At 35.7% G+C, this 18257-nt stretch overlaps 1 protein-coding gene across 1 annotated transcript in view; it reads right to left on the reverse strand.

Moving 5' to 3' along the window:
- Window positions 1-18257, reverse strand: part of LOC136257887 (ankyrin repeat and protein kinase domain-containing protein 1-like) — a 199304-nt gene that overhangs the window by 37260 nt on the left and 143787 nt on the right. Inside the window, exons 7-8 of the mRNA XM_066051210.1 lie at window positions 6681-6782; window positions 1796-1871 (exon numbers count right to left, since the gene is read on the reverse strand). Coding sequence (XP_065907282.1) covers window positions 1796-1871; window positions 6681-6782 — 178 coding nt within the window. The remainder of the gene's footprint in view (window positions 1-1795; window positions 1872-6680; window positions 6783-18257) is intronic.

Raw genomic sequence — 18257 nt, forward strand, 5'->3', positions numbered from 1 at the left:
GTAGTACTAAAAATTGGCGCATAAATGAATATTTTGTGATCTTAAACTTTGAATGTGTGGATGTAACCTTTAAAGCTTTGATGAATATTGCATACAGAACTACAGTTATTATGTAACATGTTGCTGGTAATGGCATTATTTTGAGAATATTTTAACGAAACGAGAGTTTTGAGTTTTGACAATTGAATTTGTTGCTTCGGATTCTGTTGGTAAATAAATTCGTCAATTTGTTGACATAACTGAAATCACTATTTTGGCACTATAATTAATCTGTGTAGAAACAAGATTGACACCTAGAGACAGCACAAAAACAAGATGTATAATTGCTGCTACAAGACCTTACTCAAGTACAACTGTAGTGAATTTATAAGGTGTTTTACAGCTTGTTCAGCCAGCATTCCAACTGCACTTCACCATTAGTTGTATGTGTGGTCACTCGTAGTACAAGCTAATTAAAATTGTTAGACACCCAGTGGCTGTGTGTACTGCTAGCCTCTATTACTTTTCATAGTGTCTTGAGTATAACTCACTCTATGGTGAAAATGGTTCACCTTGTGATGAATAGTTCGATTTTTGCAATCTTCTGCAATAAACTCAGTTATCAATGTGAGCCAGTATGCACATGCACTTATCGATTGTTTATGCCATTCAAATGATGGACCCTTCAAACCATTGAATGAATGCATTACATGTGTTTATGCACTACTACAAACATGCTGATTGGTTTCCAACTATACAACATAGAAGCATGTGCTATAAGATATTCACATGGTTAACACATGCCTGTTTATAGACGTGCTACCATAACAAGTCATACATTACAATAGTGGTTAGCTAACTATTCAATTTCCAGAAATGTCAATTGCACACAGGAAGGAATAAATACATGACCACTAGTGCATGCAGCATTAATAGTTCCTGACTGTGGGAAATAGTTATCACATGTGACAACATACACATGTTGTACAAGAGTATTCTTCATATGAGAATACTTTACTATCTCAGTAGTTTTGGAGCCAGACACAGGGGCGGATCCAGAGTTTGAAAAGAGGGGGGCACCTTACTGAAAAAAACGTTGAAGACCAAAAAAAAAAAAAAGGTCACAACAATAATAGCTAGTTATCCTTTACCAAATATATCACGTATATCATGTATGTTATGTAAAATAAAATCCTATTTATAGCTTCATAGGTAAGCTACACTGCCTCATGAACATTGTGACTGCTTTATTAGAGTAATTGACTGCTCTATTAGAGTATCTTGATCTTGTATGCAATTTCTTGAAGGGGGGGCATTTGCCCCAAATGCCCCATCCTGGATCCGCCATTGAGACAATTTGCTATGTATTCCTTTAAATAACACAGAGCTTAGAGTCTTTTACAATGATGATAATCATAGCACAGCAATTATTTACTATACCAATGGCAGCTTGTCATACAGTATATAGCCTCCCTGTAAAGATATTGATTTCCTCTCACATTACATACTAGGAGGAAATTAAATTAACTAGTAACATCTCATAAAGACATTAAAGAGAAAACCAGTAGTAATTCTATATGAGCTTTCCAGGCTATAAGTCCAAGGAGCCACTTAATGTTAAAGGTACACCCCACAAACTAGTCCAAACACATGTGACTGTTATATTAGAGTAGTTGACATCTTGTTACATTTTTTTCTTTTATTTTTACTTTTTCGTTTGCTGTAGACAAATTGATGCATCATACAATTTTAGTAAACTACAATTAAATTAGTACCACATTCTAAACATTGGTAGATTGTACAATAATAATAATACCTTGTGTATCAGGTGATCCAGTTTGATTGTCTGGTGATGACCCTCCCAACATTTCTTTAATCTTCTTCTTGTAGTCCTAATATGGGAAAAGTAATCCAAAATAGAAACAAAACTGAAGAGACTCCAGATACTTTTATACATCAAACAACTACTTTAATAAGGAACACACAACAGTTCATCACAGCATCATCCCAGTATGTGGCTCACATTATTAACAAGTGCAAATATTCAAAACCGATTGAAATATCCTCTGCAATACTGTGTAATCGATGTTGTTTTTATAGTTGCACATTTGCTTACTAGATAGCTAACCAATTATCAATCACGGGGCAAATAAAGCATAGGTTACTGTACTATTAATATGTGCTATACTGAGGTGCTATACATACAGTATTACTTTTCTATTCTCTGTTCTGAAGACATAGCATGTTCGGGTTGATTGTGGATAGTTAATACAGCTAAGCTGTTATGGAGGAAAAGTTAGGCAGGTTTGTGGGTGAAGTTTTGGGCACAAAAGTCTAAATCTCCATGATTCCCACTAAAGCTACAGTAATACAACACTGTATGATTATATTATACCAAGTTATTTGTTACCATGGATGAAATAAAAGCATATGAAAACAACACTCTACAGTAATTTCAAAGCAAAATGATGAGCAGCTAATGTCTTGTTTGCCTGAATGTTTCAATCTTACACTTAGCCTTGATTTCTCACATGATCTGTTGTATACCACTACAGTCAGTAGCAAAAGAGGATCAAAATGGTGTTTAGTTTAAAAGGCACAATCATATAAGATGAAGAGTATAAAGGTGCCTGCTCAGACAATTGTTGAGGAGCTTGCTTCCTTAGTGTCTTCAAACAGTCAACGCTGTGTTGTTCTGGGTTTAATTTCTCCTGATGGCTGTGTCAACCTTTTCAATTAAAATCTGTCACTTCAGATGTTTATGACATACACTTTAAAATCTGTTTATGCTGAAAAGTGAAAATACAACAATCTTCATAGTTTTGTACTTATCAAGCAAAAAGACTTATGCAGTTTCAAAGACAAGATCCTGTTATTACATCAATCACTAGTTACTTTTTATTAGGAAGTACATGTTGAATAATGTGGTGGTAGGAAATCTTTCTAACATTAATGGTTATCAAGTGTACACAGAAGCAAGAGTGCACACTGGCCTTTAGTACTCAATTCAGGCTAACTTCATGAAATATTGAATATTAAAGAGATGTAAAGTTTACTTCACTGATTGTACAGCCACCCCTATGCAGGGGTGGCTACAGGGAGTTTCTGAGGTTTCCAGGAACTAGTCAAGGAAGATTGAAATAATAGAGCTAAAACTCTAATAGAGCAGTCACCTTGATAGAACAGTCATCCTAATACAAAATCCAACATCCATTAATATAATACACTGTTGAAATAAATTGTTACTCTTAAATTCAACTTCAGAAAATCTAATTTCTTTGGGGAAACATGCTCCGATTCCTATGGTGTTCTACTATGTCATGAAGGAATTACGGATTATTACTATTTATTAAGGCTTTACAGCACAAGTGCTGAAGGTCTGTAGGACACTTAGTCCTACAGGCTATCCAGAGTTGTTACATAAAGTGTGTTTGAAAAGTTACTATAATTGTTTTTGCTATGCTCAGTCATTGAACTACTTGGATTAACTTTCTAAGCAACAGAAATTCTCCATAGTCAGTGGTGGGAGTAACGCGTTACATAATATTATTACTTTTGTGATAACTAAGTAATATTACAAAATATACTCTATAAAAACAGGTAATATAACTCAAGTTACTTTACTTACAAATGTAACACAATATCTAAGTAGTATAGTTACTGTAACCAGTCTAATATTATTACTACAAGTAACGGAGTTACTAATCTCGTTAGTAATCCACTGAGTAACGCCTAACCACAATGAAGTAATGAAGCCTACTGAATGAAGCTTATTCACCAGCTTCTTACTTATACCCAAGATTTGCACATTGCCCAACAACAAAATTATGTCACGTGATAAGGTGGTAGTTTCACACGTGACAGCTTAAGGCTGTGGACACAAAGTAATATAATATGTAATATTATTAAAGTTACTTTATTTTTGGGCATAGGCGGATCTGAGGGGGGGCTAAGGGGTGCTGTGCCCCCCCTGGCCCTTCTCTTGCACCCCTTGGACTCACAGTACTATGTTGATACCAGAAACTGGAATGTTTCCTGCATTCACACCGTATTCAGAAGTATAGAAAACCAATAGGCAAATAGAAGACAATAGTTATAAATGTACTTTACAGTTATACTGTACATTGTAAAGAAAGTGAGGCAAATAAGTTTAAATTGTTGTGCCAAGATCGAGATACTCTAATAGAGCAGTCACTACTCTAATAGAACAGTCACCATTCTAATGTCATTATAACAATACTATACACCTATATATTTTGATTTAGTATACTTTACAGGTTTTATCTCCGATAGGCTAATTAATCTTTATATGCGTTGCAAGCATACACTTTTAAAGCTAAATTCTATCAAAAATGCTCCCAAATTTAAACCTAGGAGATCTAATTTTTAAAAATTTTCTCTAACTACAGTTGTAAAACTGTATGTCTATCATTCATCCAGCTATACTCAATAAAGTTATGCAACTGAATATAACTTGTATACTACAGTGGCGGATCCAGATGGGTTTCTATCCCCTTTTAAATTTAGCTTAGTGGCATTCTCATTACATAAACATTGTTGTATTGACAATTTGCCATAGCAAACAACTATATACCAGTAGCATGCATGCAGTTTCACTTAACTAACACCATTTATAGCTATTAAACCATCAGCAACATTTCATTTTTCATCTCCCAATGCATTAAAAACGATCGAGATACTCTAATAGAGCAGTCAAGTAACTACTCTAATAGAGCAATCAAAGCCACAGCTTGTAGTCACCATATTTGCCCTATAGTTAGCTATAGTATTTAGTAATTATTTACAGTTTAAAGTATTGAATTTATTGTAATTGCTAACCTAAAATCTCAACATTTTCCAGAGAATTGTTATAGATGCCTTATTTAGCTATACCAATTTTCAGAAACCCCTTTTTAAAAATCCTAGATCCGCCACTGTACTAGAATTCCTCTTAGTGGAATAAACACTGTTGTGCACTAAAACTTCTTGCCCCCCTTGGCCCCCCCCTGACAGTGCCTCCTAGATCCGCCTATGTTTTTGGGTTATATGTAACTGTAACTAAATAGTTCAGTTGCATGTAATATGTAACTAGTTACTTTTATAAAGTAACTGTCCCAACACTGTCCATAGTATACTTAAGTTATACCATGGCCACGAGGGATTTGCCTGATATACCGTAGATTCCCTAAAATTTCAGCTTCTTTAAATATTCGGCACTCCCCGTGCTTTGAATGCAATGTGTTCTAAATTTTGGCAAGCGCAAATAAAGTTTCTAATTATAAGTGCGCTAATATTTTGGCACTTGGAGTACTAGTTGACGAAGGTGTCTTGAATACTGAGGATTCCCAGTGATCTCACATAATATGTATGCTACCTTAATACTGGATGAAGCCGCACCAAGTGTGAAATTGTTCAGGGAACGTACCCAACGATATCATCGTGTGACATCACAGCTACTACAAAATGATCTTCGTTTCTGTTCACAGAATAAAATCTCTCCTGGCCCCACATCTCCTAGTAACATCAAATAACGCTTTGTTAAGCCATGGAACACTTCATGCAGCATCTGGTAACGAGATTTATCACGAGATAGTTTAATAATATTATTGATTGTGGTTTCTATTTTTTATTACTTGTTGAAATTCTTAATATTACGTCTGGATGATTGTATTCAAAAGCGATGTAGTAATGACATTGACCATCCCTCCTGGATAATGTAGGCAATAATAGTATATAGCACTGTGGCTAAGTGAGTGTTGTGGTATCATCAGTTCAGGCCTCGAGATGTTCCTGTTGGTCCCTGTAGAAAGAAATCCTGAAATTAAGCAGTAAACGGATCGCAAATAACATAGCCATGAAGTGTACAGACTGTATTAGGGATAGATCCCTAAAAATTCGACAATAGCACTGGGTTGGTACATTTTTTCCTAATTGTTCGGCCAGACACGAATGGAATTAATTTATTTCTGCCGAATGTTTAGGGAATCTATGGTATATGCCCGTGCCCTCGGGCCTGCAGCCCTTGGGCTTGGGAATATATATTAGGAAAATCCAGAGTGGCCATGGTATAAGTCCCTAACATATTGCCCTGTGGTCAGGGCAATATGTGAAATATAATCCTGTGGTTTCCTTTTGTCTGAGGTGTCAAAGTGGTATATGTAGATGTGCAGCTTAATGCCTCACTACATGCAGAAATTATAGACGCTTATAAAATGCTCCATAACATGCAGATCAGCTGTTCTTACTCTTGGATTGTAGTAACATTGGATTGCTCTTGAGGCACTAATCAGGTGTGCCAAATGTGAATGGTGGTACTAGCTGTACAGAAACATTGTAGAATGCCCTTATTCCGAGAACATACAGTACTCAAAAAACCCAACATGGCTGAAAGTGTAGCAGCAACATGTACTATATCCTGAGACATAGCTATATAGCACTTAAATGCTACTATTTCTTTTCTGTAGGCATTGTCTGCCTATGAAAGTGTTGATAATTACAAAGTGTTACATCAATAAGTCATATTGAGGTGTTGTACTCATAGCACATAGTGTAGAATTTTAACAGAAATGCTATTGGAAAGTTTTTATTGGCTTTGTAGATTTTCAATGTGCACTAATACACTATTTACCTTATAAATAACTGCCTACACAAATTATTCACTATCACAAACTTCTCCAGATACAACAGAATATCATATATACCTCATCAAATTTGCTGATGTTCATTTTGAGCTCCTCCACTATGCACTTCACTGTACCGATCCTCTTCTTATCAACAGCATCATGTAGGGGAGTTTTGTGTTCCTGTAATGATAACAGGTTAAACACCATCAGCATTATTGTATTATATTAGTAATATTGTGTACTTTATGTTTAGTTTGGTAGGGGAAATGTTTACCTTTATAGCATAAGTTGCTACAAGGCATACAATATAGTATAAGTTGAAAGTTTTACAGATTTGCAAACTAGCTATCATACTACACATACAGGTAGTTGTACCAGTCATTAGATCAACTATCAGAAATGTCAAATATCAGTTGTATATTTTATCAGATTGATACTACATGTCATAATAGCAGCAGTTACAGATGTATACTTTGATATATAGAAATATACATGTTAATGTATGTGTATAGTGTACATAATAGATGTGTTCCTATTGTTGTTATTGAAGTAACATTGTCAGTTGTTGTTGTAGTAGTAATGATACTACAATCCCACACATTAGTCCTTGATAATTGTAATGGGGTATGTGCTTGGCTACATTTATTGGTTTGAGGACATTATTGTACACCAGCTATTGGAATATTACAAACCTTCATATCGGTACAACACTACAAATTGTTTGGAGTGAAACTTAATGCCAACTGATTATTAATGTCCTTAGTATCACTTTCTAGGTGGTCTATAACTTCTGTTGTACATTTTAATAGTCACTGTACTTATCCTGTAGTAGTTCTTAAGTAAAAAGGAACAAGATAAACAGGTCACTCACAAACTATCATGAGTATCATCACACACTTTTTGATGGTTGATAATAAGTATTCTTCAATGTAACACTTACAAGGAGAAGCAGTAAGGAAAGGAATTCTGCTACTTTTTGCATGTCTTGAGTGTCTGAAAATCAGACTTGAAGATGACCACTTCAAGTAACTATCAACAGGTTAGCAATGTTTACTGTATTGTTGCAGAATTGCTCCAGTATTAGACTATTAAATTGTGAAACTGTACATTGTTGTTGTGATTATTCACTCAAAATTTTTGCACAAGTATAACTACTACACCATATGGCTATATACCAGACAAAGTTATCCAACATTAACTTTGTGTTGCTCATGCCTTTAATATTGTAGCTATATGCTTTCAAAACTAAAACACACATTGAGAATCAAAGAATAGTTTTAGAATTAATTGCCAGTGCTGCAAAGCATTGAGATACTCTAATAATGCAGTCACATTAGATAAATGCGAGTTTGTGACCAGGCCAGTGTAAACAATGCATGTGGGCACAAACTGTACACAACAGGTCTTATCTCAGTAGTGGAACAGAATATTAAAGATTGCATTCTGTAAATTGTATCATGGTCAATTAAATATTTACTTAAGAGCTGAAAATTTTATTGCCATATCATAATGGTATAAAAAGTTATGAGATGTGAAAGTTTGAAAAAGTAAGCGTAAAAGGCATGAAGTGCTATGTCAGCATAATACTAGCATATTAGGCAGATATTTCAAGTTAATTTTATGAAATTGATCAATACTCCCTAACAGAGCAATCAGTGGAAATTGCTGACTGCAATGGAGTACTAAAACACATTGTACATAGCTCCTTAGATGCAGGGGTGGTGGAGCAAGCCAAAGAGTGAGGGGGCCAAGCCAGTTGTAAGCTGAAGACCAAAAAAAAAGTAACTACCTGCTGACAATAGCTGCCCTCCACCAACTATACCTCCTTATTTATAACTACAAATACGTAGCTAAGTAGCTAGCTACACTGCTTCTCTGACTGCTCTATTAGAGATTCTAGATCCTGACTATTCTATTAGAGTAACTCGATCTTTTCTTGCAAACATTGTCCCATAAAAGTGGGACGGGGGGGCCTGGCCCCTCCATCTCCACCACCTATGCAGTTAGATTGATACTCTATTATAGAACAGTCCCTTTGTAGTGAAATACTCTATTACAATATTCAGTGATTAAAGTATTCCAAGAAAATTTTTGTTAACCTAGGTACATAATTTAAGCATAATGGGAACACTGAAGTGAAAAATTTGGGAAAATCCTGAAAGCATTATAGGAAAAACTTTGAGCATCTTTGACTCAGGCCTAGAATTGAATCATTTAAAAGGATTTAATATTGTTGCAAAACCCTGACATGATAGCACAACCCTTAGTTTTACAGTATAAAGCACTGCTTACCTATGCATTAGTAAATATTGTTTTGTCACTTCTATGGGTCTAACTATAGAAACCGGAATACCATCTTGGTCTCTAAATTTCAGTAATGTAAGTTATGGGCATTTGTTTACCTCATGTTGAAGAGATACATAGCACACAATTGATCTTTCATCACTGATTTCATTATTATCTGTGGTGAAGAAGGTGATCTACCAACCAATGTACTCCCCTACTCATGGTAAACAAGATTGTGCAACTCACAACTCTGTATATCATAGCAATCATAACTTTACCGCCATTTTATAGTTTGTTGTACAAATTGATCTTGGTAATTTTGCTATTTGTACGGCTGTAATTACAAAAGTTCTAGGCATTCAAGACTGAAACCTAAGTCAATGAGTAGGTAACTTTATAGAATTTCATGGTTAGTATAAATCATAATTTAGGAATGAAATTACTTATTGATTTCAAATAAAAACCAAGTCGTTTCTTTCAACAAGACCCTTAATTTGAAACCATGTTTAATGATGTAAAACAATGCTGCAGGGAGATAAAGACAAAAGATGATTAATTTCCATTGTAAAAATGGCCATAAATGTTGCCAAAGGTCAAATATGCAAAAATGGGAGCACAGTCTATGTGCCAAGTTTGATGCTTTTCTCACAAAGTGCACAAAATGAGCATATTTATGCGTTACATGTAAGGTACATATACTGTATGCTAAGATGTGATGTACAAAACAGTGCTGAGGTATAGAAATATCTGTTTATCAATTATGTACAAACATGTATGCTTAAAGTAACCTGATCCACATGACTGCTATACACAGTGTCAGATACAGGTGTATTGGTTTTGACTGAATCCCCCATTTGAAAACAGTGTGTGCACCCACAACCAGTCCACAGACAGAGCAGGAACATGAAACTATGTAGCTTTTTAGCTGCATAATAGTTACTGAGTGGTTACAGTGGAGCTATAGAATCTATGGCCAGCATCTCTATCAGGGTTGAGAGGCAGTCACAATGCACTAGATCAATCCATATTAAATACATCTCCCTAATACAGCAATCTCTCTAAGAGAGCTTGTTAGTAGCTGAAGCAAGTGCAGTCATTACTCTTACAAAACAGTTGAATGTGTCAGAAAGTATAGTGAATACTGTTATAGAGCTCTTTATCAATGTAAACAGCTAAAATGTATCATACACCCTTCAAACTCCTGATCTCCTTCCACTATGAAATAAACACATTATGTGAGATTCTCTTAGGCTTAGCTACAGATGAAAATAAATGTTTAAGATTTTTCAGAGTAGTTAGAACATAGATTGGCATAGCTGATAGTGACAATTTACAGTCATTGTAAGTAGCTAAGTATCTTAATGTAGTGTTAAGGGGTTGCACTTGCTGGAATTATTCTGCTATGTATATAGTTGAACTTCACACCACAGGGGTCTAAGTTATTCAGTAACCTGATGGTCCTGTGTCATGGCACCTGAGAGAAATGAAGGTGCTACAGGACCTGAGGGTAGGCCTGAGTCTATTATGTTCAAAATTTTACCTATTATTCTTTCCAGAATTTCCCAAAAAATTCTCCTATTATTCTTTTTGTTATTCTTGTATCCAGCCTATTATTCCATAATTATTCTCATTCAGTATATATATGCGGTTAGTCGCTTAGTTTTCAAGATGCTGCTATAAATAGTTTTGTCCGAATTATAATAGCCATATATGAAGCATTCCACCTTACACATCATTTTCTATCCATAATAGTTACAGCAGACTTAGAATAGCTATCTACAGTAATAATTCAAGTGTATTTAATTATTAGTGGATTATAATAATAAGCTGTAACTACTGTTTTGCTACTAAGTTAGGTAGATAATAATGTTCAAAGACTTAAAGAAGATACACTGGTATAAGATGTACAAGTCTCAGAATTGCAGATAATCATGCAGTTAAATCCCTGATGCTGGCTACAGATTGGTAACATGAAATGATCTGACTGCTCTAATGGAGTATTTGAGCATTCTATTAGAGTATATCGATCTTTTAGAGACTTTTCAGCTCCTTTCAGCCAGCACTCCTGTCAGCTTTATATCATTTGTACCATTTAACTCTTTATTCTGGGTAATCAAGAAGAGACACGCCCCCTAATTCTACCAATTATTCCCATGGTCATCCTAAAATTGTGCCTGTAGCCATCCTATAATTCCGGAATTATTCTCACGAAATTGGTGACCTATTATTCTCAAAATTATGCCGGCATAATAGGTGCAGGCCTACCTGAGGGTAAATTACTTAGAGCCCTGTGGTCTAAGTAATTTAACCATTTATGTAGTTATTTTACCTTAACACTCTTGACAGCTGTTTGTAACAGAGAAACGTAGCATTCATTACTAGAAACAAGCCATTACTCCACCCTTAGCAACAGTTACGGATTAATGTTTAGGTGATGATGCATTTCCAGTACTATAGTTTATTCACATTTATTGGAGCCCTCATTTCTTGTTAATAACTCTTGTTACATGGACTAGCTGCCCAAAAATTGAGTAGTACTGTGAAGTCTTTAAATGCTGGAACTGTTTATCAAAAAAGCGCTTTGATACAGGCAAGAACAAATGAGTTATGACGCTTTAAAAATATCCCATACATTTTAGTATAGATGATTCAGGCATGCAAACATGTTTACAACATGAAAACATACTTGTTCCAGTACAAAACCATTGGGAGTGAACACTTGTTCACTTCTTTGATACTATGCATATCATATTTGGTGGGAGCTCAGGTGAATGTGTACCAACTATACCAGAGTTGATGCAAATGAAAAGGGTAGTAAACATGAAAAGTATCTAAGTAAACATGAAAGGGTCTCAGTAACTTAGATACCTTCAACATCTACCACAAAAGGGTCTAATTTACATTAATATGTGGAAGTGTTTACTGAACTGATAGTATTACAAACTATTCTAGTACTATGCACACTAGTTGTATAAAGGAAAATAGCCAGTATGCTGTTGAACTGACTTTTGGTTGAGTATCCACAGCCTTAATAGATTTACTGTATGTTGTGCATGCATGCCTCATTGCATGTCACTCATATTCATATTTTCCACTTCTAGAGACTGGAATAAGTTTCCTTTCAACATGTATGATGTGTATTCAACAAACTTCAACCAAATTCTTACCAAATACTGTACATCTCAGAAGGCTCAAATGTCAATAGTTTCCTGTGTGGTACATTCTAGATTACTTTCCAGTCTGCATGCATGTCAACTTTTAGAATTACCACTGCTAGAGATGGATCATCAATAATTTATCTCTTTCAACATGTAGTAATTCATAATATCATTGTGTTAAGCTATTCAATTAGCTAAAATTGCTGCCAAGTTTAATCTCAGAAGGCTACTTTTCAAAATTTTCCTCTTTGGGGCATTTGGTATGAATCAAGCTCTGCCTCAATATTACTGTGAAACTTAGCCTGTAAGCTAGATAGCTACTATGTAGCTGATCATTTAGTTACAATGTTGCATAGAAAATCAATAAAATGATCACCCGAGGCATTTCTGGTATTAATCTAATGCCACTATGTGGTCAAAACATTATGTTTAAGCCTAGCTAAATAACTTGCTAGAGGAATCAAAAACTTGTAACTATTTCAGTGATGCCTCCTGCTATAGTCTCACATACAAAGAAGAAACAAAGAAGAAACTTTCATGCCACTATTGTTGATGGAAGGAAAGCTCAGATCTATAGGAAATTGTGTTGTACATAATGTAATGACAAAACTATGCAGCTGTATAGTGGAGGTTTGTTGGGTTGTGCTGTGCCACTCCGATTCCTGATTTTCAGGCAAAGAGCAGCTCTGTACCAAATCCACAGCAACAATTTGATTAACTTCTGCAGTGGGTCTTAATCAGCTATAAACCTTAATTTTATGCCAACTATGGGAAGGAACCAGCGTTGAAACCGGGTCGGGTCATCCGGGTCACATTTTCTCCGGGTCATCCCGGTCCTACTGGGTCTGACCGGGATTGGATCATGTGAGAAACAAAATTGTTCGTTTAATGACGTGGAACTTATAAACGCTTGTCGCGTTGCTCTTTCGTGAGCCATGCCCACTTATCGCGTTACAAACATATGCTCAGCCATGCCCATTATTATTAGTAGGTGCAGTCTGTAGCACGAAACTGTGTCCGTTGCTGTCTGCAAGCTTACGTGAGCCACGCCTACTAATCGATTATTGCACGAGTTGTATATAGTTTAGTCTTGCAGTGGGATAAGTACTTCTGTGAGCCACACCCACTTTAATATATCTGGAAATTGTAATACTAGGTATGCACGAAGCCACGCCCAATTGCTGTCTGTAAACTCACAGTAGCTACGTGGAACTAAAGTACTAAACCCACTGACTGATTTTAAATTATAAACTTACCGGCTTAGTTACCACATAACTAGAGTAAATTATCTATTCTCGGACACCATGTATACTCGGATACTCCTTCTCGTAAACTGCAGGACGGAATCCTACGAAAATTGGTGTGGAAATACCGTGCATATAGCTCAACTATACCTCCAATTTTGAGCCAAAACTCTAGTTTGATTGTTGTGCTAGACCACATCAAAGTCGTTAATCAAAATCATATATTCTCGGACAAAATTCAAGTATTGTCGGACACCGGTCAGTAATCCTACATCAAATACTTTAAAGATTTACCACCAACACCATCTATTAGGGCTATTCATTAGCTATCAGCAGAGCCATAGTTTATTTCTTTCTATCTCATTTGCAGGAAGCTGTGATCGGAAATGTGCGAGCATATCACCACCTCTATTCTCGGACACGAACTATCAGCTGGTTCTCGTACACGGTTATATCAAATCGTACAAAAATTATTGTGGACATACGTTATACATAGCCTATCTCAACCTCCAAGTTTGAGCTAAAAAGCTTTTATGGTTAGCTAACTAGAGCGGATTAAAGTTTCCACGAGAAAATTAGTATCCTCATTTTTCTCGGATAATAGCCAATACTTCCTACCCCAAATAGTTTCGCCACTTCCTACCACCACCATCTGATAGAGCTGTTCATTGGCTATCAGCAGAGCCATAGCTTATTTCTTTCCATCACCGTAATGGATAGTTATGATCGGAAATATGTGAGTATGTAATTACATCCATTCTCGGACACATTGTTTCTGTGCTGTCTGATTAAATCTTGGCTCAAGCTATTTCTGGTGATGCAAAAAAGTAGTTCACTGGCATTACATGCTATTTTAAGTAGTTCAAGTCAATAAAAAGTTTTAAAAAATTCACCAGAGATAGCTTGAGCCAAGATTCAATCAGACAGCACAGAAACGATGTGTCCGAGAATAGATGTAATTGCATACTCACATATTTCCGATCATAACTATCCATTACGGTCATGGAAAGAAATAAACTATGGTTCTGCTGATAGCCAATGAACAGCTCTATCAGATGGTGGTGGTAGGAAGTGGCGAAACTATTTGGGGTAGGAAGTATTGGCTATTATCCGAGAAAAATGAGAATACTAATTTTCTCGTGGAAACTTTAATCCGCTCTAGTTAGCTAACCATAAAAGCTTTTTAGCTCAAGCTTGGAGGTTGAGATAGGCTATGTATAAAGTATGTCCACAGTAATTTTTGTACGATTTGATATAACCGTGTACGAGAACCAGCTGATAGTTCGTGTCCGAGAATAGAGGTGGTGATATGCTCGCACATTTCCGATCACAGCTTCCTGCAAATGAGATAGAAAGAAATAAACTATGGCTCTGCTGATAGCTAATGAATAGCCCTAACAGATGGTGTTGGTGGTAAATCTTTAAAGTATTTGATGTAGGATTACTGACCGGTGTCCAACAATACTTGAATTTTGTCCGAGAATATATGATTTTGAGCAACGACTTTGATGTGGTCTAGCACAACAATCAAACAAGAGTTTTGGCTCAAAATTGGAGCTATAGTTGGACTATATGCAAGGTATCTCCACACCAAATTTCGTAGGATTCCGTCCAGCAGTTTACGAGAACGAGTGTCCGAGTATACATGGTGTCCGAGAATAGATAATTTACTCTACTCGCTCGTTTACTGAACATGAATTGAACGCTCAAAACATAGGAGTCGAGACTACCCGAAACATAACTCTTATCGCACACCTCTGCTTTAATTAATCCGGGTCAAATCCTGGTCTGACCCGGATTGCCATCCGGGTCAGCAGTAGTGACCCAGGGAGGAACCCATATTTTATTCAGAGAGCTTGCATTTTCATGATTTTGTGTACAGAACAAAACAGGTTGAAAAAGTTGACCATAATAAGTATTGATTTTGTCCATTGCAGACCCTACCTGTTAACAAATCATCAAACTTATAAAAAAAGTACACAAAAATTAGAATTTTCAACCAGAGGAGGGACCATAGCACATCGATAGAAAGTACTGAAATAAGTTGGAGTAGACCATGATGTTAAATCACAGTAAAACAATAAGAAGTGTTATATCCCTACTGTGCTCAAAATACCATAATGGAAAAGCACAGTAGGGATATAACACTTCTTATTAGAATAGTTTTTAACTCAGATTCATAATTTTTATACTGTTGCTGTTTACCAATATTCAGACTTTGATTGGTGATAAAAGAACAATTTCATCCAAGGCCATGGATTGCCCCTCTAAGAAAGGGAAGCAGACATCATCTACAACCAGAGAAAGTGCTAAAGGAGACTCGTCAGAAAAGCCATTGTAGCAGTTTACTAAAGGGAATTACGTTCTATTGAAGTGCGAGCAGTACAAAGACTGGATACCACAGATTGGGCAAGTTTTAACAATAGGTGACGCCAAAATTAAAATTAAATGGATGGATGGTAGTTTAAAAGGCAAACGGTCACCCTGGAAGTACGGAGGCAGGCAAGTTATAGTAGAGTTATCTCGGAGATCCATAATCCGACGCATTGAATTCAATGCCAGCATGGAGTTACAGGAAAACTGACATACCCAAAATTAAAACCGACTACGAGGACATTGAATATGAGTAAATAATATTTGTCACCATTTAGGAGTGAACTATTTACATGCACATTTATGTAAAATACGCTTGCACGTAAATTTGTAGTCTTATTTTCTAAACATTTTGAAACTTCAGCTATTTGCAAATATGACTAATAAATGACAATTGTCAAATAAATGGGTGCAAAATGTGTTAGTACCATGCAATATTTGCTTGTGAAATTGCAATAATTGTCAATTATGTTAGACTTTTGCAGAAAATAATGTAAAATGGATTTTCCCATTGTAGTTTGGATCATGTTAATTCAGTTGTGAGCTGCATCTTTCAGTAGCTAGTAATGTGAAGTAATATGTAACATTTGTTGTGTTGTTAAATTGATCTATGTATGTCAATCATCAATGTGTGCCAGCATGCATGGAGTCCTACCATTTATCTATTAAGTATACAGAGTATTAGCAGAGTGACAAACTTGACACAAATGTCATGTTAGACTTGTAAACTAGTATTAGTCACTCTACATGGAAGTTAACACTAGTCTGGCTGAAAGATACACTAATCAGTGTACAAAGAGTTTCATTGTCAGCTACTCCATGTTCCAAACATGCCCTTGTCAACTGTCAAGTTTGCTTACAGTCTCTGTGGTGAATGGTACATACCTTCCCAATATGGAGTTTCAGTAAACATTGCGGAATATTGTACTTGTAATGAATGACCATATTTAGCCTCATATAACATGTTAGTAAACAATTTTGATTATTCTGTGAATGTTATCCCACTAGGGACCTGTGAGGAGGCTTAAAGCCTGAGTCAGAAAGGTGTACACTGTAACTATTGCAAAGTACATGTACACCCACACCAGAAACTTTTGGAAGAATACAATAAAACAGTATTTATTCTAGGATTTCTCCTTAAGGGGGAATCAAGAATTTTGGGGATGACCAGGTGCCTGAAAGTCTACATATAGTTGTCCAAGTTCACTATAATTTGAAACAGTTGAAATAGTTGTGAACTGGTTAGTCATTTAAGGCTGTGTCATGAGTGTTGATTTTGATTATTGTGTGGATTAAGTGAAGCCAAATCCTATGGTTGGTAGAGTACAATGCATAGTAATAGCATAATGATGTAATATCTAGGACAACCATGTGCACCTCATGTACACAATTATTCTATTAGCAGTGCACTGTGTTTGTTGAATCTGAACAATTTGTGTGAGATCACTAAGATATTGTATTGGCTATCATTGCATGTATAATATCTACTGCATAGGTGGATGTCTTCCAAGAAACTTATAGGCTATTTCAAATTAAATATTAGGGTCTTTTCATGGTTATAGAATTTTATGAAATCAGACTTTCTGAGATTCAATCTGGCAGTATATTTGCTGGCTGTGTATGCTATTTTGGCTCAGAATATTTTACAAAATTACACTCTCTGAGAGGATAGTTTTGATAGTTAAGCATGATATTTAAGAAACTGGGTTCTCATTGTATATCTACCCTAGGAGATTTTTAAGATTAGCTGCTGAATCTGAGACCATTTTAAGGTTGCATATGCAATTTTTAACTTGCAAAATTTTTACATATTAAACGCTCTTGAGATTGAATCTGAGAGCATTTAAAGTTTTGTGAGCCATTTTAAAATAACCTTAACATAAGTATAGTGTAGCAGTCACTCACAATTTTAAAGGTTGAGTCTAAGATTTTTGTTGGGAAGTTCCCCCTAACAACCCTTGAATAAACACTACAATAAACCTACTGTACCTTCTCACTAATGTGGGGCTAGCTCAGGCCCACCCCAATTGACACCAAATGCACATTTTTGTATTATTTTGATCTCTAACTACTACACACATGATAATTATTACAGGATATTTAAGATGCATTGACTGTTCTATTAGAGTATCTCAATCTTTATTATGCTCATCCCTTCACAAATATTCTAGCTGTAACCTAATTTTATGATTTGTCTGTTTTATTAGATTATTATCATGCAAACTGTGCAGTCAATACACAAACCTTTGTCTATTATGCTGGCATTATGCTCAACGACCTAGCTGTTACTCCTCTGCTGACATAATTGGAAGGCCTAGTGACTACATTTCTTATTGATATATCATGCGGGATATCTCAACTAGTGAGATCAGTCACATGATCAAGATACTAGTCACACTAATACAACGTAATTATTCTAATGAAAAATTTAGTTTAAAAATAAACACCAAACAAGTCCATAAATAAAAGTTATGGAAACAAGAGATATGATGGTATTACAAAATGGTAATGTGGGAAAACCCCTACACTTACAATGTGTTCAATGCTAAAGTAGGGATTTTCCCACTTGACTTTTGATTCATTACTATTAATTT

The sequence above is a fragment of the Dysidea avara genome, chromosome 6 (assembly GCF_963678975.1).
Source record: "Dysidea avara chromosome 6, odDysAvar1.4, whole genome shotgun sequence".
In the NCBI taxonomy this organism is placed as follows: domain Eukaryota; kingdom Metazoa; phylum Porifera; class Demospongiae; order Dictyoceratida; family Dysideidae; genus Dysidea; species Dysidea avara.